The sequence below is a fragment of the Athene cunicularia genome (assembly GCF_003259725.1).
Source record: "Athene cunicularia isolate RWA chromosome 7 unlocalized genomic scaffold, athCun1 chr7_part1, whole genome shotgun sequence".
Classification (NCBI taxonomy): Eukaryota; Metazoa; Chordata; class Aves; order Strigiformes; family Strigidae; genus Athene; species Athene cunicularia.
In genome coordinates this window covers 19,117,878-19,143,530 of record NW_020799107.1, presented here as the reverse complement: position 1 = coordinate 19,143,530, position 25,653 = coordinate 19,117,878, and the positions used below count along the sequence as shown (strand labels likewise).

The window sequence follows — 25,653 nt, the reverse complement described above, 5'->3', positions numbered from 1 at the left end:
ACCCCCCCCCAACTTTATTCAGTGCATGATTGCAACTATTTGGAGCAGCTGCAAGTAATGGTGTGGGTTTGAATAAAGTGTCACAAATTACAGTTTAAAAACAAACCAAAATCAGAAAAAAAACCCCAACCCTAAACCAAAACTCAACCAACCCCACAAACCACTAGCTTCAGCTCACTGACCTTGCTTATCAGACCCTTATTAATTCACTTTGTAGTTGCTTCTCTTAGTGAATATAGGCACTAGGTTAGTGTTTCCTGATTTGCTGGTCACTTCAGTGCCCTTAGTGCAGCACACTGAATCTGCAATGTCTGCTTGTCAAGAAGTGGAGAGCAGCTATCTCTTTGACTTGAACAGAGTTAATCTGGACTTGACCAAGGATAGCACAATATTAATTTGGCAGCAGTTTCCTGCAAGTGAAGTTCCTTATTCTGCAACCGATACAATGCAGTGAATGTATAGCCTGTATGTGGTAGCACAGCTCGGTGAGAAGTGTTGCTTGACAGAAATGTCAGTCTCAGAGAAAGAGAAGATTGAGAATTGGAACTGAAGAGGGGTGGTTGGTTGCTTCCAACTGCCTCCTTGAATGTAAGACCCCCTGTGTGAGTTTATGCATCTCATCTGCTGGGCCACCACTTTCTCATTCTTGAAAATACCTGGCAACTAGAGGTTTCAAAACTCAAAGTAAATGCTAATGTTTGAACTGGAGTTCATTTTCCATTAGGCTTGTCTTCACTAACCTTCTGTAAAGGATTAGGATGTTAGAAGATCTTAAAGTTTGATATCTACTGTTTATTTCAGGCTATGAGGCTTATCCTTGAGCTCTTATGGATATCCTATGTTTTCCTAAAGCTTTTTTAATAGCTTGGTTTTGTATAGGTTGAAAGAATGCTAGAAGAATAGACTTACTCTGTTCTACAATCCTGTCTAAATGAAAAAACTAAAAAAACGATTATATTGAGCAGAACAGATTTTTCTGCTTCATGCATCAGCATTCAATGTCAGTTTATGCAGGCTTTTTTTTTTTTTAACCTTAAATAACTAGGAAGTGTGAGTCATGCTTGGTGTGTCCACAGATGAAGTTAATCTAACAGTTTTTCCAAAGAAGACTGTCTTACAATAGCTTTGTCATTAGCTAGAATCAGTGTCATTCATTGGAAGCAGCAACTTTCAGTTTTTTGGGTTTCAGTCAGTTAAGTCTTTGCTACCTCGAAATTTATTGTGCCTAATCTCTTAATTAACAAAACATGACAGAACTTCACGCATAACACTCAGAAGATGCTAAAATCATGTACGATGTCAGAATAATTAATAATGATTTTTTAAAAATACTCTATTCATTTCCATCATTTCTCTAATTAAACTTTTAGTGGATTTTAGTCAATTCCAGGGGATGAATATAATTATATTGCTCTACAGGAATGAAGAATTGGAAATTGTAGCCCTTTAGATGTCATTTGCTTTAGCTGTGACAAAATACCATCAATTTGAGAGTCTGAAAAATGTAAGATAGAGGAAAATGTCTATAATACTGCCCCTAAATGTAAAAAGTATTTAATGACAAGTATTTAAAGATGGCAATGTACCAATGAGTTACAAACTGCTATGTTTTATTTCTTGGTACAATTAGCTTGGAATATATCATGCTTAAGTGGCGCGTTTGAAGAATCTGTGCAGATGTTTTTGTGGAGAAAAATTATTAGGTTTTCTTTAATAAATTTTTGCACTATCTCAATAGTATTGAAAATGCCACTATACTATTGATGCCACAGAAATTCTGTATGAAAATACAGAGAGAACCTGTAGATGAATGGCGAGGAGATGCCAACTAGACAGTGTGATGAAAAATGTGTTAACATATAACTGCTGGCTCCACTGGAATGAATTATTTCTGATTTAAGCCAACATATGAAGAGTCTAACCTTAAATATTAGCAGAGACATCTGTTCACAGTGTAAGAATACTTAACAGAAGAGTATAGAAACATCGGAATTTCTAATCTGCGGGTGGTGTGTTAATACAACTTTCATTCAAGGAATCATGCCTAATTCTATGCTGCTATTGCAGTTGCCCACTATTATATTTGTGTCCAGGTCAGCTCAGCAGCTCTCAAAGGTGAGGGCGCACAATTTGTGAGCAAAACTTGTTGCTTCACCTAAGCAAGCAGCCAAAGACCATGCAAAGTTTTTCAGCTTTTTGTATGTTACTTATAATATTGGTGAGTCATGCAGAAGCCCTGATGAGTGACCTGCACTCACCAGAGAGGAGATTGCTAGGACACAATCTGCAGCAGGAAAGGGTTCATCTGTGAACAGCAGCTGTGAGATAGGAGACCAGAAAACGTGTTTGCTGAGTGAACAAAGTGGGAACATGAAGGGAGGGAATAGCATGCAATTGGTAACAGGCTTCCTGGAAACAGCAGAGTTAGGTAGGTCAAGGCATGTGATGTGTATATTACTGTAAATCTGTGCACGTAGATTTGTGCACATGCAAAATGGTGCATGTTGCTGCACAGCTTAAACATTGAAAAACATCACAATCTATTGTCTGCTTTAAACACTGAACTAGGTCCATAGCTGGTAGAAGGTAATGAACTTCATGAAGAGCTCTGCAGGTATGTACTATCTCAACTCTCACATTGGGAGTGATTGTCCCAGTTGCTGTGATACTTCAGCTACATGAGCTATTCTTGAATTCCCAGGATACTTCTCTGTATCTATGTAAGCTTACAATTTACATATATTTTTAGCCACAGGTTTTAAATAGCCAAGATGAGTCTTCCTAAGATCAAGCAAGACCAAAACTTACTCCTAAAGTCCTGAAAGTCTCTATGGATATGTTACAGATGTGTGTTGTGATGTGTGGGTACGCAACCCTTACATTATTCCCGGCTTGCTTTGGCTAACACAGACCCATTTCTATCAAGTCAGAAACTGGGTTTAAAAGGAGCATTTCCCCCTGAAAAAAACCAAACCCCAAAATAAGAGGGACAGTTTTTGCTGTTTAGAAAATTGAAACATTTTCCAAAATAATGGTTTGTACCTGTCTCTAGAAGAAAAAAAAAAATCTTGAAGCAGTGGGTCTTCATGTGCTTCACTGTACCTCAGCAGGAAAAAAAGGTATCTGTGAAAGCAGATCTTTTAGCAAGGAAGGGGCAGCTAGAGTATTGCCAAGTTGTCATCTTCCATGTTTTGTTTCTTCATTCATTGGTAGATGTCTAGTGAGCTTAGAATCTCCATAACTTTGAAAAGTCTCCCTTAGTTGCCCTCATTTGAGAATTTTTTTTCTTGATAAATACAGACAAAGAAAAGGGAAGGAACAAAGCCTCTTTGAGGAAAAAAAAAAAAAAAAAAAGAGTAAAGGATGGAGCTTTTTTTTCACTTGGACTAACTGAAATAGTTGTCGCTTTTCATCTTTTCAAATGCTCCTTCCCCAGTCCACCTGTTTTGCTCAGTGTCTTTGCATTAATGTGAAATACCAAGCGATGAAATTGGACAAAATGCATTTTGTAAAGCAATGCTCATGCATGATACCTTTTTCATTAATTTTATTTTAAATTTATACCAGACTCTTCCAAATGTAGCATAACCACAAATACTTTTTTAGAAAATGTGCTAGCTTGTTCTAACAGACATTAATATTAGTTACTAGACTGAGATAGAGCAGAAGTTGTTAATGCTTGCTATTCTAAAAAAATAAAAGCAGAAGCTATTTCACTTTGCTATTCAGCACTCCTGTTTCAGTGGAGTATATGCAGGCGGAGATTCTGACTGGTGTAATGATGCTGTCACCTAGGATCTGATCCTGCAAGGCACTAAGCAGTGCAGACCTCCCGTTGTCATGGTAGAAGTAAGAACAGTCAGCATGTTGTAGCATTTGGACCTTTCAACAATCAACAGTAGCATGAGGCAAAAGAAAATTTGATCTTGTATGGGAAGGGTTGGTTTCTCTTTTCACTACAAAGGTATTCAGTTAATTGATTTTTGTATCTTTATATGCAAAGGTAAAGCACAGCCTTCCTCAATAGCTCAAAACACACTAATTTTAAATGAGAGAAGTTTCAGCCACCTTGGGTTTAGCTACTGGCTGTGTATGACTAAAAGTGTTATGTGTCATTCTGACCCCAACATACTATACATGTACTTATTAATGCGAGGGTCAACCACTATTTCATTACTCTCTAGCACTGGTTTAGAACAGAGGGTTTAATTTGGTTTTAGCTAAAATTTAACTGCTCCACCACTAAATGGGTTCCATGCTTTTCTGAAACCTGTTCTCTTCCTAGAGCAATTTCACATTAAAGCTTTAAATTAGAAAATAATTTGCACACTCTTAAATATTTAAAAACAGTAATAAAAAGGTTAGTTCCTTCTAAAATAAACACAACATTTGAAGCAGAATAATATTTTAATAAAATTAAATCTAAGTATTCACAAAGCATTATGCACATACAGTACATACTGTATTTAAAGCCTAAGGACCTTAAATCATTTTATTCTAATGTAGTCAGCTTTGGACACAAGCTAAGCTTACTTGTTTTTGTAATAAGAAAATTTACAATTGTTCCTGAAAGTGATTTTACATATATACATATATATATATCTATATCTATACTCCTACACGTAGGTGTAGGTATATACACACACTTGTGTGTATGTGTATATATAAAAATAAATATATACACACATACATACACACATATGTACATATATAAAATACACACATGCACACATACAGGAATGTGTGCGTGGTGTATGTGTGTCCACATACATCTATACCCTATAGGATTATTGTAGAGGGGCCAGTAAGTAAAAAAAAATAACTGCAAGCAATCATCTTAATAATTATAAAACAAAACTGTGTATTTTTTAATTAAACAGATTTCTAATAATTTGCTTAGAACAAAAGGAACACAGTCTTCTGTATTATATAGAAATTAGATTTATTGCATTTGATTATGTTTGTGTGACAGATGAAGAGTACCTGCCTGCTCATGACAGCTAACTTCTACGATGAAATTTTTTTTATTTTTTTTTTAATGTAGTGGAAAAAGATTATTCAGTTAATGCAGCTTTGTGGATGCGACCTATGGTGATACTTTTCAGCATGTGGCAGAGTTTTCCTGTCTGTTAAAATATTGCCCTACTTCAGCTGATTTGGCTAGTTTCTCTGTCCTAATTGTTTTAAACTTAGAAGACTTGGTTACCTTATTCTTTCTCTAGATTCAGAATCATTGTGATTTATTGTAAAAAAACCTCACTACAAGAAAGATAAATCAAATTTCAAAAATGAGCTAGAAGAAGATTTTGCTTGAATTTTAGCTTGATCAGGTAGGAGTTTTTTTCTATGTGAATTATTGTTATTGGTCTCCTATTTGATCTGAAGACATAGCCACAATAAAATACTATTTCCATGACAGCAGTAAGTGGTAATCTCCATGCAATGTAAACTGTAATTTCAGAACATGCATGTTATTTAAAAAAAAAAATAAAAATATAAGGTGCCTTGAGAATGCTGGCAGTTTTACATTTGGAACATACAGTTAGTGTGTGTGTGTGTGTATATATATATATATATATATATATTTTTACATCAGAACTGCTCAACTTTACCTTACAAGCTTCAGATTTAGGAAAATATACAGTACTTTTGCATATAATGGTATATTCCTTGTAGCCCCTGAGTCAAGTATAGAGAATTTAAATACATAAAAAAGGAAAAACGGCCATTAAAAGCACTTACATTTTTATGTGAAGTAATAGTATAAAAGTATTATTTCCCAGGAAGACCAGGATCAGAAACATGCCTATGAAGACTCAAGATTCCTACAGTGCTTAGTGAAGATTCTGGCAAGGAAGGGTGCCTAACTGGCTGGAGATAAGTTTTACAATGCTGTGGGGGACACTCTACAGACTGGTCATGTTCTTGATCTAAAAAAGAAGCCAGGTTGTCTTCTGAGGCTGTGTTAAGATGCACTCCACTTGAGAGGGATTCTTTGGATTTAAGTTTTGATTTTTCAAGGTCTAGAAATTCAGGACACTGGAAGGGAGGAGAAGAAACAAGATGGCAATAATTAAATCAGTCATTTCCGTGATCTTGTTCTGCTCAAAATTAGCACATTCAGATGGTTGCTGGTTAAGCAGTGTACTGAAATATTTTTACATGGTACCGCATTTGATTTAATATAATTGAATGCAATTTTGTTGATTAATAGTAAAAGCCTGGATATCTTGTCCCCTCCTCAGACTTGCTCATATGACATCAAGATACACATATGAACAGCCCTTTCTGAAGGACTGAATATTCTTGAGACCCAGTTTAAGAGTATGGATTTCAACATTCTTCAATTTGCAGTTTTGTTTCAGATCATAACTCTGGAACTGCATCATTCTGAACATTATAAACATTTGGAATCTGGTCTCAGCAGTCAGTTCTTTTAAACTCACAATTTGTGTGAAGCGTGCAGTGCACCTGCTGATATTTTCAGAGGGTGGCCATATTTCTGTTCAAAGATATGTGTATATGTTTTGTGCAGGTATACGCACAGTGGTTTTACGCTTCTGAAAACTACTGCTGTGCATTCGCTGCCCTGATAATCTTTGAGTCTAAACTGATGCTTTCTGGGTATGTTGGACTTACTGTGCTGGCAAATATGTATTGGGAAGTGCAGATATGTCACAACTCTGTATGTTCATATTTCCACCAGTAGCAAGGGACTGGACATAAAGAATGGTTTTAGCCCATCCCATGGGTATAACCATCGTGCTGCATCAGCTGGAGTTGTCTGACCTGTACCTTGAGGAAAACATAGTCATGGTGCTTCTCAGGACTTTATGAATGGAACCTATGGCAGATGCACCCACACAAGCAGGTCAGATGCTGGAAAGTATTTGTGGTTTACAGCCATGTCTAGCATTTATCATTTCTTCTAACTTTTTGTGTAGAGCATGATATTTAAGTAAATCAGTCTGATTATGAGATCATTGTATGGACCTCTACAACCCTCATAGAAAATGTGGTCTCTGAAACTGTAGTATCTAAGTCCACTGTGGAGGTGCTAGGTCAAAATAATAATTTCATATTCCTTAAAATGGTGAATGAGCACCTAGATTGGTATGCATTTCTTCCATCATAAGCTAAAAAGATTAGCAAACCTCTTTTGATTTTGAGAGGTACATACCTGAGATGAAGGACTGAAACTTCTTTCTGTTTTAATTGATGCTGCAGGCTGAAGCTTTTGTATCACCTGGGTTGCTGGCTGTTGATACTCTGCACCTGCTGTCACCATACTGTAGGCAGGTGGAATGAGAGTTGACTGCCTTTGCAGAAGCTGCAGGATGGTTTGGATATCAGCAGTCATTTGGGATTCAAGTCTAGAGAAGTAACACAAAATCAGTTCACTCGTGGTTAGGAATAGGTGTGTTTTAACATACTGATTAGAGATGTATTCAAGAGGGACCTGCAGTTTATTAGTAAAGCAACCTATTGCTTGTTGTGACATGGCCATGTCTTAAACAGGAAAGAACAGAAGAGGGAGTACTGAGCCCTTTCAAAGCTTGCTGCCGGTCCCTTTCCATTGCAGAACGTATCTGCATGCTTGTCTCTGATCTTTTTGCTACATTAAGGAGTTCATTACGGTCCCTTATATGTTTGCAACGAAACGTAACACGAGGTACCAGGTCTTTGGTTGAAATTAGCTGGGTACTGTCTTCATTGTAACTAAATGGATTTGTAGTGGCTGAGAATGAGGTATCTGACAATTCTGACATTCTCAGTGCTAATACAATGCACTGAAACAAGCAGAAAACCACATTTGTGTTTTTCCACTGTTAGAAAAATCCTTTCAAGATCATTAAAAAACCCAACAGCCCAAGTCTCCCTGCTGCGAAAATTTATTCAGACTTAACCCAGGCCTCAGAATTAATATCAGCAGTTTCTGAAAATTACTTTTTTTTTCCCCTCTCTTCATAAATTTGTACATGACTTCTGAAACACTTGCGGTACTTATGTTCATACTTAGAATTCCATAGCACTGAAATGATTTTCAAATGGTCTCGCCAAGATCTGTGACAAACTCAGCAATAGGTAATGCCTATTGTGCCTCCCCAGCTGCTGGAAGGCTACAGAACATGCTATGACAGACTGTAACACAGATATACAGCCTTCTGTATTGCAACTCATCTCCTGACAGAGTAAACAAATCTTTGCCAGCAGCCTTTGATATTGTGAATGTTGCTACTTGGGCTCCCTACAGCAGCAAAATTGATCCTGTGCTGACAGTTTTTTGCTTTCACCAGGTGCTTCACTCTTTGGTATTATTTTTTTTATCACGTTGGAGTTGTCTGTTGCCTGTGTCATTTATTTATAAAATCACCTACTAAATTAATCCAAAAGACATGCCCAAAGGGTATTTAGGATGTTTTTTCTTCCTTTATCGGGAGAAGTTGGTTTTGTGGCATCAGCTCTCATAAGGAAAGGCCCAAACCTGGAGGTTACAGTCAGTCATGCACTGCTTGCTCTCTTGTTCAGCTTCCTTGAGTTCTTTGTTATTTGCAAATGTCATGATCTCACACAAGCATGATGTGGGTGCCACGGGGGAAAACACTGCAGCAGCATGCCACCATCCAGAGACCTTCCATCTGCTAAACATGGGCCTTAACATCTCAGTGAATAAAAGGGGTTTAGCATTGGAGGACTTGCATCAACGATTGTCTTTGAATTAACTCTAAAATTGCTCCCTTCTTACTTTGTTAGCAGTTGATGGGAGTTTCCCGGTACTTCAAATCAAAGAGTACCTCTGATTGTCTTTATTCATCCTCATTGCATATATAACTTCTCCCTCCTTTCTCCAAAATTTAGTGCAAGTCCATGTCATGCCACCGAAAGATGAACAAACAGGACAACCTTAGATGCTTGGAACACAGACTCTATGAAATTCCCATTGCTTAAACAGGATAAGCAGAGCTCTAGGGACATATTGTACAGTGGCTTTCCAGCCTTCTATATCCATTTAATAATTTGAATGTTATGCAAGCCTCTAACTTGTGATGGAAAAGGTCAGAAAGAAGTGACCCAGCTTTTTAATCCAGCAAGTCAGATCTGACATAAGCAGTACAGAATATTGTAATATTGTCCTTTACATTCATAGAAGACCCAGCAAGGCCCAAAATCCTGAAAGCATGAAAAGCTTTAAAAACATGAGAAGAATTAAAGAATAAAATGATTTCATAAAATCCATAATAATTGAAATCTTAGTTTATCAGCAACAATGATATTTTCTCACTCAAAATACTGAGAACTTGCATAAGAATTTGATAAAACTATGGGTAAATTTGAAATATAACATCAGTTTCAAGAGCTTAAGATTTCAGGAAAAAATGTAAAGATTACACACTGTTGATGGGAATATGAAGTTGTTTAGTTATGTGACATTTACAGTTGCTTAGATTACACAACTTTACTGCCATTAGAAATTACAGCAATTTAGGCTTACATGTTAAAAATGTCTTTTTAATGTACTATATAGTATTCAGAAATGAAAACTACTATGGTTTGATTGGCTTATGGCAGATGAAGGAAATGATATGCAGTTAACCTGGCTTTAAACTGATTGCTAAAATATACAACACAATGCCAACAAAGAGCTACGAAAGTATAATTAGGGCTGAGTACGTGTCATAGTGTTTGTCATGGAGAAATATTGAAAATAATGGAATTGCAGAGTGAAAATAATAAAAAAGCCACAGAGCTGAGCATAGGGCAATTTAAAATTACATGGTAAATTACAGTGTAGGATGGATCAGAATTCTGTGACCATAATTTTAAGATGCTATAAGCTATGCTGCTTAGCTGCCAGCAAAGAGTAACATATCAGAGAGCAAAAGAGAGAAGGGATATTTTATCATGCAAAGGTAATAATGGATTCTGACAAAGAAAGCATCTGTTTTCTGTTGTAACAGGTATAAGTATTTTGCCTTTGCATACTCCCATGTCTTACTTATTATAGAGACAGTTGCAAAGTAAGTTAATATATCAAAAAGGGAATTTATCTTTTTTAAACAAGGCAGGAAAGTTCTTCAGATATTAAAGATACTGAAAATTGTCATTTTGTGGACATGTAAATATCTAGGAATCACTGTTAAAGGAACAGCATTCTGGGTGAGGCAAAATTTAAATGTAACAAGTTTAGGTGTTCCACTACAGCTTCTTCAATGAATCAGGGCAAAAGGCTCTTCTGCAAGGCAATTCAGAGCAGCTAATGTGGGTACCTAGATGTAAGTGACATGAATATTCTGGAATGAATTAAAAATTTTGTACCTAGCATTCCCAGAATAGGTTTTTCCGAGAATCTGGAAGACTGAATTTAGGTGATATTTAGGCTCCTCGGAATACACGTAGACAACAAAGTGATATTCCCATCAGGCATATTTTTGTACTTTTCAGCTTCTGAAGATCTGAATGCTTTGGAAACTTCCTGCGCAAGTTCATTCCTCCTGTAGCATTGTTAATATCAGTTGTATTATGTACTCTCTCACGCATATCTTTCTTTTGGTCATATCTCTGTTTTTACCTGTTGAGTTGTTCTTGAAGTAAATCTAATCGATTCTCCACTTCCCCATATATAAAGTCACTTTCAGTTTCACAGATGCCCCATGTAACATGGGGTAATGCTGACTGAGTTGGGGAGTCCTGGTACTCCTGGATGTTCTCCTGCTCCCAGTCTCTTTTATCAGTGATATCTGATGAAGAACAAACCATATAAAAGTTTAGTTTCATATACATGCTGTTAGAGAGGGGCTGGCACCCCTCAAGCATCCCACTTACTAGTGTTTCTCAAAACCTTGAAAGTCAAATTGGCATGCTGGCACACTGACTGAACAACTCTCTTTGTTCCTTACTACTATTTAAGGAGAGATAAAAGTGGTCACATCCATAAATCATAAAACTCTAACCTAACAATAGCAACATGCTAACATTTTGAAGCTGTGAGAAACAAGCAACTTTGTCTAGTTAGTATCATCAGAGTTCTGACACTGAATGGCTCCTATTTCTTTAGTTTTGTTTCTATTATTTTACCAATGAAGCCCCAATTTTTTCAAGGTTGGTTTGTTTGTTTTTGTTTTGGGTTTTTTTTAGCAATTCATTGTTCATTAAAATAAGAAATACTTGTTCTAACCTAAGTGCATTAAGGGATGTACTTGAATGTCTTTCTGTGTTTGAGAGATCTGCTTTAAACCCTCTTCTCTTGCTCTTTAATGTGCTGTTGAATTGTATTTACTGTTTAGCTTTTTGGTGTAAAAGGAGACCTTGCTGCATTGCACTTACAGCACTGGGCATGCATTACAGTGTGTTGGAATGACCCCTCTAGAAAAAGTCTCCAGATCTCAGCTAGCTGCCTTTCTTACCAATAATTGTAATGCTGCTAGTCTTAACAAGGTTGGTGAAGTATAATATGTTTTCTCTGAGACAGAGGCCATATAATGCAGCTCATACTGCTTGCAAAGGAATACTTGTTATTATTTTCAAAAAGGAAATTGATTTTCATTGATGTAGCTTTTAGCATCACTAGTCTCCGACCCAACCTTTATATCATAGTGTAAAGCATGTCTCAGAGACTCTTACAGTACTATGGGGTGAAAGGTGCCCGTTCATTTTGTTTAATAATTTGTGAATCCTAAAAGAATGAAATATTCAGCATTACTGGGTCAATCAGAGATCACTTTAATATTAAATAAAGCTTCATGGTAAATAGTATTTTTTTTTCTTTTTCCCTGTTTAAACTACAGGTAAAATTTTGGATTAAGATAGAGAAAATAAATTTATTTCAAGCTAAAAAAAGCCCAATTGCATAATTAAGATCTTACTTCAGAGTTTCAGCTAGCTTGCTGAATTTAGTTTCCTTTATAATTCTTACATTTATTATATACAATATATAAAGTATATAAAAACACACACTTTGAGTCATATTTATTTGTTTATCTCCAGCTCTTTGTAAAAAAACCATGATGATGACTACTCCAGGTCTCACCCTGTATCTTCTGTGCTCAAACTCCATCCCTCTTGTCCCTCCCAGTACTTGGATCTCTGTGACAAAACACTGCGCCTTACTACCCATACAGAACTCAGGGACACTCCTTCCTTTTGGTTGGATTTCTGGTTTGAGATATTTATCCTTCCCCTTTCAAACTGTTTAATTTACGCCTCTGTGCATTTACTAATTATCCTGGCTCTAGGCTGTTTCTCCTGTTGACCAAGTTGGTGAAAAGTTACAAATAATTTATCATGGGATATATTAGTTGCACATATCCTTATCCGATACAGAATGAAGATCTTGCTGTGAGCTTTGCAGAGGCTGTGGGTGACATATTTAGGATGAACAGTGCTTTTTCTACATCTACTCCCCTCCCCGCCTCAAGCCTTTGTTACTTTGAGTGAATCTGTTGTCACGCAGTCAAAAATTGCTCAGTACCACCCAGATTCTCCTCTGCTGTGATAAAAAAGGCTGCTAAAACTTTAACACCTGTTCAGTACAACTGCCATTAGGGTTATATTTGTAATTATTTAACTACTTGAAGTTACAGAATGCGTTAAAAGTTCTTACTGCGCTCAGGCTGCTGCTTCAACATACAGCTGGACAAAATTCTTGACTGCTTATAAGGTGTCAGCCTCTGTTGTATGAGCAGTTGGATTTGAATCCCACATCCCCCAGCAGTCCTTGAATGGTTTGCTCAGAGCTTCTCCTAACACTTTTCTTGGCACTGCATGCTGATAACTCAGCATAGGTTACATTCATTTCACACTTGTGAAATTTTTCTAAGCAACCATAGCAGCCAGAGCCATGTTTCAAAGAAAAGAGAAAAAAAACCCACAGTGTGGGTGACATGTGAGAGGTTTGTCCAAATGCTATTAGCTAATCCTTTTCAAACACATCTCTGAGCAGTGTTGCTCTAAGTAAAGAAATGGGGGGGGGGGCTACTCAGATTTAGTATTTCAAGCAGATTTAGCCAGGAAGGGGAGCTCTCAGTACATGACTTCAAGTAGAGAAGGAGACTTGCTTCTCTTTTATATCAAAGGTGCTTACTGCATTATCTGATCTTTGGTAGCAGGTGGTAGAAGGTTTCCTGGAGCTTGGAGCTGTAGAGAGTGTTTGAATTTCATGTGACATGACCTATAACTGATTTTATGCACTGAGCAGAAGGAAGGGGAAAGAGGTTTCATCTTGGCTACACAGAAACCGGTTCAGCTTCCTAGCCACTTAAGCCAACAGAAGGAAAGAGGCAAACAGTGTCAGAGAAGGATGTAATTTGGTTTTAGGAGGCACACATGGCAGTGTCCAAGGAAGCTGGAAGGCTCTCAGCAAAGTGAAGGGAGAAGACTATAACAAATTCAGGGGTAAAATTTTAAGCTATGGGTGTGGGTGCAATGGATGTTGTAAATCCAGTGGATTTACTTTTAAGCAGTGAATTTCAGGAGCAGAAACTCAAAGTATAGGACATACATTTCACTGCTTATTAATGTCCTGTAAAAAACAAGTTGCTGGTTATTTTACACAATAAATCATTCAATAAAATCACATATTTTTAAATGCCAGGGAAATCATAGCTGGTTTTTGTCCCATATAGAAATACATATTTGTAGACTATTACAATAAACACGTAATTTGTGACAAAGCAGATGAATAGGCACTCAAATTATAAAATAAGTTCATACACTATAAGCATGTTAATACAATATATGGTATTGCACTGTTCTAAGCACCTTTTCAGGTACTTCCACATACATAAGTATCCCCAGAAAAGCCCAGTAGAAGTTACAAATTTGTAGCCAACTATGGTCTTCCAGGGCTTGAAGAATCCTAGACTGAGAACCAAATCAATAGACATATAACTTGATTCACTTGAACAATTCAAGAATCAATCTTAAAGACCCAAACCCGACCAAATTAAAATAGAAAATAGCTTTTTTCCACAATATATAGATTATCAGCTCCAGAAAAATTGTGATGTCTTCTCAAGAGAGCCATATGTTTTAATGCTAAGAGTTGCATTTTAGTATTATGTGAGAAGTTTGTGCAGTTTCTGCTCACATTATACAATACATTATTAATAGTCTTTCCATTCATCAACTGTAATGACCAAAGCTTAAAACAAAACTAAATATAATTAAATATGTATCAGTCACAGCGGCAATGAATTGAAGTAGCTTTATACAAGTGCATTTATATTCAAGACTTGTAAGGTACCATAATATATGATCATGAATATACATACATATAAGCAGAGTTTATTTCAAAATTTCATTATGTTTATAATTATTTTTATGGTGAGTTATAATGAATCTCTAATTAAAACCAGGGGTAAGAATTTAGTTTAAAACATGTAACAATCAAAGCTGATCTGTTTTTACTGACCCTGAAGTTTTTATGAAAGTTGCAAGAAAGGTAATGAGCTTTCACATACATTACCAGAAATGCTAGATTACAAAGTGGAAAAAAGAGTGTGGTCTTAATCAAAATACGTAACCTTTAGACATGCTAAATTTAGCTCAAATAAAATCTGCAATAGGTTGCCTTGGAAAACGTTGCTATAGCTGCAAGGACACATTTCTGGCTATTGGCAGGGGAAAGGTAAGCTTCCAAATTGCTGTATGTATGCAAAAAGTTTATGTGGTGCAGTTTTATATAGCCCTAACATGACGAGACCAGACTTCACATATTCATACCTCTGAAATCTAAAAAAAATACATTGTTTTTTCTGATTAATCCATAAAACTATGGCTTAAAAGCCTGAAGTTTATGGAATGATGGTTAAATGGTTAAATTGCCTTAATAGAAACAAACTGCTGGGGAAAAATATTATTAAATAGTAAATATGTAATTCTTGCCTTCAAACTAAAAGAAACAAAACTTTTAACAATTTTTAAATTATATATTTACGAAATTTACAAAATCTGGGGCTTTTCATTAATTTCCTTTCACATCACTGAGAAAATATTTTAGTATATTAGATGTAATTTTAATTATGTGATTTAACTCTATGTAAAAGTAACTGAGATTGCTTAATAGTTTATTTGTCATGTAGAAAAGCTCAAATCTTTGTTCTTGTGTTTCACTTATGAAAGTCAGAATTTATTCTGTGTGATGTGTTGGCACTCCTTTTAACCAATGTGTGCAGCAAAATGGGATAACGTTCTTTCAAGATATTCCAAATTATTTTCACTTAATATTCATTGTGCCTGAAATAAAACTAGTTACCTGAAAAAATCTTTTGTGTGCATGTGCAACTATCACCAGTTTTATCTAGCTCTCATTATCTAGGATTTTTCACTGTCACCCAACCTTGGCATATCAAACATCCTTTGAGAGATTCTTTACTGCTTTGAGTGCAGTTTTCATCCATGGGCACTCAATCCACTACCAGTTGACAATTTTAAGGAGTTTGTTTGAATGACTTTCCTAATGCAGTTCAGTTACAAGACGATTTATTAACAAAGCCTGGAATAGCCTTTTGGAAGTTCTGTAATCCAGTGCCACAGCCAGTGTATCAAAACTACATTAATCCTCTTGAGAAATGATAATTTTTGATCTAAAATATTTTTTCTTGTGAAATTTACAGGAAACACAAAAGTAAATGTTATATAAAGAATCAATATAACCATTCAGAAAATTATTTTTGATAATCAGACTAAAAAGATGTCTACTCAGACTTTACAAAATAGCAACTAGATTACCTTTGCAAGAATTGCTTCTTTTGTCAGTAAGAGTTTCTTCTGTGTCATGAACCATTTCTTCAAAGTCCACCTCTGTGGTTTTCTCTGTTACAGATGGGTAATCAGCTATCCCAGAGAACAGGGGCTTTTGCTCATCTTCAGTGGAGGACACAAAAGATGATGACTCGCTTTTTTTCTCCTCAAAGTGTTTCTTAATAGATTGATAGTATCTGGTGGTGTCTCCTGAGGGTTCAGGATCATTCTGATCATTCTCTTTGAAATAATCTGTTAAACAGAAATAATTGTGTACAATAATATGGAGTTCATGAAATTGTGTTATAGTTTATTGTGGTCTGAGGATGGAGATGATTATTACATCAGTTAGGAGGTTCACTGTCTATTGGAATAAATCACTTTAAACCCTTTTTGATTCCTGTATCAGAGAAGATTTATATCTCCTTTGAAGTTCTAAAAGACATTTGCATATATGTATCAAGGATCTGTAGTCCCTAAACCATTACTCATTATGCAAAAATTTGCTTATATGAAAGCAGCAAAGGTTTTATCCAACATAGCTCACCTGTTTACTCACTGATTTTTCCAGGTGAGGATGAGATTTGAGAAAGCTTTATGTTTGAAAGTTTTTAAAAAATAATTTATTATTTCATTTCCTCTTCCAATTTCTCACATTCTTGAGCATTTCTCACAGACTTAACAGGTTAACAGCCATGGATGTCAGACTCGGTATCAGAACAACTTACTGAACTTATGCCCACATAAGAGCATCTTTGCTGATTCTTTCCCCAGAAAAGGCAAATGTATTAATCAACCACTCAAAATGTCTGGGCCCACCTAAATAGAGAGTGTATTTCTCCACACTCATTACTGTCAAACATATTTAGGATTGATATGGTAGAGAGAAACCCTATCAGTACCAGAGAAGGGAGTTCCTTGTCTGTCTTTGTGGGATCATCTCAAAACAACTTTCCAAAGTAGCTCCTTACTTAGTTACGTTAGAAATAATTGCAATTCTCTGACCATCCAGTCTTTTGAATAAGAAGGGTACACAACATGCTGTGATATATATGATAGCAGAGTACCAACCAAGTTGAGAATGAATCTTTCATTAATTGCATTCAAGGTCTGTAGTGAGAAACAGAAGATTCAGTCCTCTTAAGAAGTGGCAAATAAAACTAGATTTGAAGCCTTTAAAAGCACACTGTAAAAATTAAATAGGATTTAAACTCAAGAATAATAATTTATGAATATAGAAAACTCCTGGTTTCTTTTCAGCATAAACTGGAAGCTAATTTACAATTCAATATTTGGTTTTACCTATTTTTAACTGAAATGTCAAGATAATTCCTGTTCTGCTATTTATTTAAAACACATTTTAGCAGGGTAGTCTCAACAACATATAAATACTGTAACTAGTTTGCATTAACTTCCTGGGGAGACAGCATGATTTCCCATCTGCTTTGTGCTAATTACTAATCAACATAGTTCTGGAATGTCTGTAGTCTTTACAGCCTACAGCAGTAGTTAATACAACATTTAGTATATTCCCTAGGTTTCTTCTCTGTTTTCTGGTCGCTATAAAGAAATGAAACTGTGGCCTCATCTAATCGTCTTTATCTGCACATAAAGAGAATGCAGTATCTGTAGAGAGCATTCTGCAGGGGTCCAAACATCTGTGAGCAGTGAGGCCAGGTAATGGTGAACAGAATAAAACCAATACTAAAGCAGGCCTCCTGTAACTGTACCCTCTAGAATCTCCAAGGACAATTAACACAACCGTGGACTGAAGTGACTTTATTTGGCTTCTGTTAAGCAGGATCACTAGCTATAAGTAGTACTGGTGATAATCTGATATGCAAATGGACTGGCAGTGTCTAAAGCTCTTGGGGGATGCTCAGACTGAAGAGTCAAGTACAATGTTCTCTGCAATCCCATCTTCAAAATGGTACAAAACCAAAAGAAAGCTTCATAAGAAAATTCTAATGTAGATGTCTCCCATGGCTTTTCTTGTGGGAATATGGTGAAATACATATGGTCATGCTACAGTAAATTGTCTTAATTGCTTACTGCTTGACTGACTTCAAACTATGAAAAAGACCTTCTAATGAAAGCTTGAAATTGCCATTTTTTAGGGTAATTTTTTTATGTTCATAGGATTTTGTGCACTAACGGTAGCTGTAATGAGCACCCTGTGGAATACAAATCAATCAGTGGACTAATTTTAAGAGGAGGTCGTTGAAACTCTAATGAAAAAAAATGTATAGCAGCTGAAGTATAGCAGACTGTCTTATCTGTCATATTCACAGTATACTAAAATATCTAGCAACAAGAGGCCAGATTCTGCTAACAATTACACTTTTGTAAAACTGGGTAATTCAATAGATAGTCCTGCATTTAGCCTCCATCAGTATCAGAAAACCAAACATATTCTTTTCCAAATGCTGTCCAGTTATAATGTGCTCATTGGCATTAGAAGGAAAGTGGAGATCTGTTGAATGTAGGGTCCTGCCTATTGAGATCAAGGAAGATTTGTTCATCGGCTGATCTATTTCAAAATATGCATCTTTGGATTTACTGTCATTGCTTTATCTGCTAACCATCTGGCTACATTCAGAGAGTCTAAAGCTGTTTTCCTTTTAAAAGATTCTTATTTAATGCTAAAGAGTCTTCTGTCTAGAGAATAATCCTGTGACACCCTGCACCTAGAGTAGGAATTAAAACAGAAACTGCATTTGTTGACCTGATGATGGTGCAAACTCTGTACCTTAGCTCAACAGCTTAGCAGTGCCTCTGTAGCTCAGTGGAAATATGTTAGAAATAATATCTAAGTAGTGCTTTATTCAGAGTGAATTTCTCCAGTTTGTCCCTCCTTTTGTAATGAAATCCAGCCATTGGTTTGGAATGAATTTTCCAGAAGAGAAGAGTTTTCTATCTGTGTATATATGGATGGATGAGTTCACTTTCTATCACACAGACTCCAGGTTTCAAAAGGTTTCTCTTCTTTCTCTTCTGTTTCCAAAATAAATGTAATTATTAAAAAAAACCCGTCATCCTAGTGCTTCCTCCTTCCTTTTCCAGTAAGGTGAGTTTCACTTTCTGCTTCTGTTTGCTAGAAAATATGTTTTGCTGAAGATGATTATTTTGTAACTTCCTGCTTTACCAAACACGTACAAACATCATTTATACCTTTGTGGGACTTTTTTTAGCCTGTTACGTGTTTTTGATGCCTGTCAAGTTTACAGGCAATGTCCTCTGACTTTTGCTGTCTGGAAATTCGAAAATCTTCACAGTAATTATTAGAAGGTTTGTGTCCTGCTTTTTGCACTTGCACTGGCAAGAGAAGGGAAGAAACGGAGTTGTCATGAGGGCAATGGAATATTATAGCTATGTCACAGACTCACAGAAGTACTGGCATAAAATCCACCTTGGTGGGGTGGTTACCAGAGATCAAACAAGTTTCTTTTGTGTGCTATCGTCAGCCCATAGTACTGAAATTTTGCATTATTCAGACAATGGTAGCCTGCGTGATCTAGACATATTTTCTCTTAATGTATTAGTCTGCTGCAAACAATATTGATGAGAGTGTCAGTAATATATTGCATGTGAAGCATCATTGTTTAATACTGCTGTAATTTCATTAACTGGAATTTGTCATATTTAATCAGAATAGCTATGTAGCCTAGTGTTTCAGAAAGTGGTAAATTTTTACTCCCTTTTTCAGCCATCCAATAAAAGTTCCATAATATGCCTAGACAAATTCAATTTTGTGCAGGAAATGAGATGAAAGACTTCTTCACCCCTGCAGAAAGCAATTTATATCCCAAACCATAAAAAAAGATAATACTCCTCATTAACATGATCTGCATAACCACGAATCTGTTCAGCAGACATGACATCTTTCCTTTCCTTTGGAAAACCCTACCATATTATTTTACACTACAACAGGTATGTCCCTTGGTAACGAGAAATGCACACTGTGACCTGGAAGGAGGAATTGTTGCATGTTCAAAAGGTCTGCAGATCTTCAGGTTCCCAGCAAGTATTTTGGTTCAACTGTTATTAGCTCTTTCTTATGTGATATTCACAAATATTCCTGTGGTGGTCAATCTGCCTTTCCTATGTATGAACAAAGTATGTGCTAGTCATCATAGAATCATACAATGGTTTGGGTTGGAAGCAACCTTAAATATCAACTAGTTCCAGGGACACCTTCCACTATCCCAGGTTGCTCACAGCCCCGTCCAACCTGGCCTTGAACACTGCCAGGGAGGGGGCAGCCACAGCTTCTCTGGGCAACCTGTGCCAGTGCCTCACCACCCTCACAGGAAAGAATTTATTCCTTATATCTCAGATAAATCTACCCTCTGTGAGTTTAAAACCATTACCTCTCATCCTATCACTACACTCCCTCATAAAGAGTCCCTCCCCAGTTTTCCTGTAGCCCCCTTTAAGTACTGGAAGGTCACTATAAGGTCTGCCTGGAGCCTTCTCTTTAGGCTGAACAGTCCCGACTCTCTCAGCCTGTCCTCACAGGGGAGGTGCTCCAGCCCCCTGATCATCTTTGTGGCCTCCTCTGGACCCGCTTGAGCAGGTCTGGACACAGTGCTCCAGGTGGGGTCTCACAAGAGCAGAGTAGATGAGAGAATCCCCTCACTCAACCTGCTGGCCAAACTTCTCTTAACATAGACCAGGAGATGGTTGGCTGTCTGGGCTGTGAGCACACATTGCTGGCTCACAGTCAGTTTTCTATTCACTACTACCTCCACATCCTTTTCCTCAGGGCTGATTTCAATCCACTCTTCACCCAGCCTGTATTTGTGCTTGCGATCATGACTATTGTATTTGTATGTATTTGTGCATGTGCATCATAACTGTTTGTTATATGTTCTTTAGTTCAAAATGTCATATGCCTTGTCAGAGAGCAGAAAAATGCCTTATGTGCCTACCCATGCACTATGAACAGCAAATATTTGGAATGAAAAGTCAGTGACCAACCATTTTAGATAGTATGTTAAATACAACACCACAAACAGGATTGAAAAAGTGCAAATTTCAAAGATGTCAAAAAATCTAAAGCTGTTGATGTGTAATTTGAACACTGATGAGCAGCATAAAATCAGTCAAGGAAAATGGTAATCCTAATTCCTGAAATCACTGTTTTTCACTTAGTGATATAAAAACAATATAATCCATACTTAATAATTATGTAATTTCAAAAATTACTGGTACTGTGGAGCAGGACCAATATATAATGAGAGGTGATTCTGGAGAAGTCTACTCATTATATGCAGGCTAAACTACTCTATAGAATGCCAATCAGGGACTTCAGGATTATTAAAACTGCTAATTAAAATGTTCCTAATTCTTTTTCCTTAGTGTTTGCTTCATACTTAGTTGAATGTGACTGGTATGGAGTGTATTGCTAGGAATAGCTGAATGCCTTCTGATAGACCAGATAATGGAAGAATATCAAAAAGGAGGAAGCTAACTGCTTGTAAACATGAAAATGAAAAGTGATCCAGCGTCTGGTCATTCAGTACATAACTGTTGCTATGGTGAAGATGTACCTTTTTGTCATATTTTTCACATATTTAAGGATAAAAGAAAAAGTTATAGTAATTTGTATTCCTTTAAAATCTGTTATAACAATGAAATCCACAGGCAAGATGTCTGACACTTGTTCCTGTTGCCATCCTTTCTTTGACTTGGGTCTTTCAGACTGGGTCTCTTAACCCAATCTGCAATTAATATTTTTACTTGAAAATTACATTCATACAGACCTTCCACTGACAGACTTCAGAATGGATTTTTAATTCATATGTTCTGTTAACTCTTTATTGATTAATTTTAGTGAATTTAAAATCTTCAGAGAAAAAAATGGTACTGATTTACAGTCAGTCTTCTGGGAAACAGTATGAGAACTTCAGTGGATTTATTTTCCAATGGGAGAAGGACATGATGCCCACAATCTTTACAAATGCATGACAAGCAATAGATAAAATTCTAGACTTCATTTTGTGGGCAACATTTGATATGATAGCTATTTCACCTTTGCTACCAGAAAAATTGTCTGAAAACTGATTTTGGCCTTATCTATAGAGATATTTAACCCTTCTCAAATATCAGAAAGTGCTATAATTACTGTGAATTTGCTTAAACAAACATAAGACATTTATAAATCTTGAGCTTTAGCGCTTATGCTCTTGTCTCTCAGAAACAACTTGGCCTCCACTCAGCCTCAGAGTTCTGATGCTGCATATTGTGACATCTAGATGTTTGTCAAAACCAGCCTCAACACATGTCCTGACAGGGAACATGTCCCAGGAAAGATCATCTGAAAGTCCATTCCAGAAAATGAACGACTCGGACAAAGTAATTTACCATTTTTCAGCTGAAGAGAAATTTGTCTGTTGTCAGGACAGTCTTCTACTGCCATCATGATCATCTCAGGTCATGACTGGTGATCAGGGAAATTGAGAAGTGCTGCCTTCATAAAAATTTTTGAATGCCTACTGAAAGCATGGCTTGCTCCAACATTTGCACATTACCAATACATCCCTGAGGACAAAGCAGTACAGAAAAAAGCAAAAACTTCTAAGGAAAGTTTAATCATAAAAACCTTATAACAACCTGAAGTGATAAGAGAACAAAAATTAGTATCTCTGGAGGTTTTTCTCGCTCCTTGGTGAAACATCATTTCATGATTATAGCACTGTTCAAGTTAACAGAATGTCTAATTATTAGTACTAGAAAAATTACCTACATTTTGGAAGGCTTTTAATGCATGAAAACTGTATGCAAAAAATCACAAAGTTAGTGTGCATGAAAGAAAAAGTAGTTTGAAAGCTGTGCAAAATGTTTATTGAGTAGCCTGAGAAGTTCAGAACTAAATGTTTTCCAAAACATATTGGAAAAGCTAGCTGAAAAAATAGAAATTGGTACAGTCAGGAGAACTAGTTGGTCCTAAAGCTCTGAAAACAAGCTGTACTCTTAAAATCTGCAGTGTGTTTTGTGTAGCAAGAATCTGAACAGAACTATTTATAAATCACATATAGTAATAATGCTTAGTACAGTGAGAGCATTAATATAAAGGCTGCTTTACACATACAGTTAATTTGCTTTTGTTAATCTAAATAGTTGTATAGTATTCCGATGGTTCATTGCACTAGGATTTACTTAAAAATGGAAACATTTTTGTGGTTACATTTGCAGCTTTTCAGTTATAATTAGGGGAAGTAGTAAAGCACACAGTGCCTACTCAGTGATGAAGATATTTCTTCACATTTGAGGACCACAGGATTATAAATTTTAGAAATAAAAAAGAGCAATGTAATGAACACTGAAGTCATGACATATTATTTAATTTAGCAACAGTGCCAGATTTTTATGATGAGGACTGGCTACATTACTACAGATTTTGCTTTTGTGAACATCACATATAGTTATGCCCTTCTACATAATATCCAGCAGAACTTAGGTGAAACAAAGAACAAGTCAAAATAGATTCTTTCCATCAGAGATTTTTTGGTTTAAAAATAATCTTTTGAAACAGGTACAGTTCTATCAAAGCTTGGCCTTTTTCAGAACATGGCAGAGACAAGAGGTCTTAAAGGTGCACACACATTTCTTGAGACATTTCTTAAGCTAAGTAGAACAAATTTTTCTAGAGTTCCACCTGGTACATGGATTTGTGTATCTGTAAGTCCTTGTTCATCACCTTGGGAGAGTGGATGGCTGTAGACCTGTCAGACCTCAACATTTGAAACAATGCCAAAGATTTACAATGGTTCCTGAAACCTGTGGTGTGGAAATCCTTATATTCTTCAGCACATGCTTGTTTTTCTCCTTCTGCCTCACTTCTACTCATTATGTTTCCCTTCAAATTTCCCACCTACCTTTAGGACCCCCTACTTACAAAATGTGCTGTCATATATGTGTGTGGTAATTGACTAATACCAAGGAAAAATGACGTCTGTCTAGAAACTCATGCAAGAAGATTCATATTCCTAGGAAAAGTAGGTTACTGGTGTTATTTTTAGGAAAAGCATTTTCTCTTCTCTGTAGTAAAAAGTTTTAAAGTTCTTATTTTTCTGTGACTGTTTTTAATAGTAGAAGATTCCTCTAATTCCAATTTCATTCCTAATTTGAGAGCTCCTAGGTCTTCACTGGGGACCCTGAAGATAAAAACTAGTGAAATTCCATCATTGAGACAAGTCCTGGCAATTTTGCTGAAATGTTACAGTAGGTTGGATAGTGATGGTGGAGGAAATGGACTATACTGGAGAGAGTCATTTGAATTACTCTGTCTCAGTGCCGCTTGTGAGAGTTTGATAAGTTAGTATGTCCTTTGTTGTGTTTTCTCTCTAAGACATGACAGTTTGGATGGTTCTGGAAATAGGGAATAGCAGAAGATACTGAAAACTCCCCCCACCATCCTGGACTAAAGACTGGGTATTTTTTCCATAAGGATCCATGTTCCTTTTTTTTTTTTTTTTTTTTTTTTTTTTTTTTTTTTTTTTTTTTTTTTTTTTTTTAAATGGACTAAGAAAGGAGCTAGTTTTGAATAACTGAATTTGAGACACATTTAAAAAGCCAAGAATTTCAAAGTTGAAGTGAGTACGCAGTCCTTCTTTGTTCTTTTGTTCCATTTTTAGTACAATGAGATAAATTAGGGATGGAGTGACAACCTTATCTCTGAATTTTCTTTGCTTTGTCTGGCTTTGTATCAACCTTAATAGTAATCAGTTAATAATGGAAGGACAATTCTTGATTTATTCTTCAGGAAAGATTCTATATTTAAAAAATCAGAAACAAAGTATTATAAACTTGCACCTCAGAAGGGATTAATGGCAAAGGTCAAAGCAGCTCTCCCATCAAGCTTAGAATTCTCTTCTCTTCTCTTCTCTTCTCTTCTCTTCTCTTCTCTTCTCTTCTCTTCTCTTCTCTTCTCTTCTCTTCTCTTCTCTTCTCTTCTCTTCTCTTCTCTTCTCTTCTCTTCTCTTCTCTTCTCTTCTCTTCTCTTCTCTTCTCTTCTCTTCTCTTCTCTTCTCTTCTCTTCTCTTCTCTTCTCTTCTCTTCTCTTCTCTTCTCTTCTCTTCTCTTCTCTTCTCTTCTCTTCTCTTCTCTTCTCTTCTCTTCTCTTCTCTTCTCTTCTCTTCTCTTCTCTTCTCTTCTCTTCTCTTCTCTTCTCTTCTCTTCTCTTCTCTTCTCTTCTCTTCTCTTCTCTTCTCTTCTCTTCTCTTCTCTTCTCTTCTCTTCTCTTCTCTTCTCTTCTCTTCTCTTCTCTTCTCTTCTCTTCTCTTCTCTTCTCTTCTCTTCTCTTCTCTTCTCTTCTCTTCTCTTCTCTTCTCTTCTCTTCTCTTCTCTTCTCTTCTCTTCTCTTCTCTTCTCTTCTCTTCTCTTCTCTTCTCTTCTCTTCTCTTCTCTTCTCTTCTCTTCTCTTCTCTTCTCTTCTCTTCTCTTCTCTTCTCTTCTCTTCTCTTCTCTTCTCTTCTCTTCTCTTCTCTTCTCTTCTCTTCTCTTCTCTTCTCTTCTCTTCTCTTCTCTTCTCTTCTCTTCTCTTCTCTTCTCTTCTCTTCTCTTCTCTTCTCTTCTCTTCTCTTCTCTTCTCTTCTCTTCTCTTCTCTTCTCTTCTCTTCTCTTCTCTTCTCTTCTCTTCTCTTCTCTTCTCTTCTCTTCTCTTCTCTTCTCTTCTCTTCTCTTCTCTTCTCTTCTCTTCTCTTCTCTTCTCTTCTCTTCTCTTCTCTTCTCTTCTCTTCTCTTCTCTTCTCTTCTCTTCTCTTCTCTTCTCTTCTCTTCTCTTCTCTTCTCTTCTCTTCTCTTCTCTTCTCTTCTCTTCTCTTCTCTTCTCTTCTCTTCTCTTCTCTTCTCTTCTCTTCTCTTCTCTTCTCTTCTCTTCTCTTCTCTTCTCTTCTCTTCTCTTCTCTT

The 25,653-nt window shown here is 36.4% G+C and overlaps 1 protein-coding gene across 3 annotated transcripts in view; it reads right to left on the bottom strand.

The window, feature by feature from the left end:
- Positions 1-4,647: 4,647 nt before the first annotated feature.
- Positions 4,648-25,653, bottom strand: part of KCNH7 (potassium voltage-gated channel subfamily H member 7) — a 234,127-nt gene continuing 213,121 nt past the window's right edge. For all 3 annotated transcript variants that reach the window (XM_026852304.1, XM_026852302.1, XM_026852303.1), the window contains 4 exons: positions 15,730-15,993; positions 10,571-10,739; positions 7,181-7,373; positions 4,648-6,039 (listed from right to left, as the gene is read on the bottom strand). In XM_026852304.1, the coding sequence (XP_026708105.1) occupies positions 5,773-6,039; positions 7,181-7,373; positions 10,571-10,739; positions 15,730-15,993 (893 nt within the window). In that variant the 3' untranslated portion in view covers positions 4,648-5,772. The remainder of the gene's footprint in view (positions 6,040-7,180; positions 7,374-10,570; positions 10,740-15,729; positions 15,994-25,653) is intronic.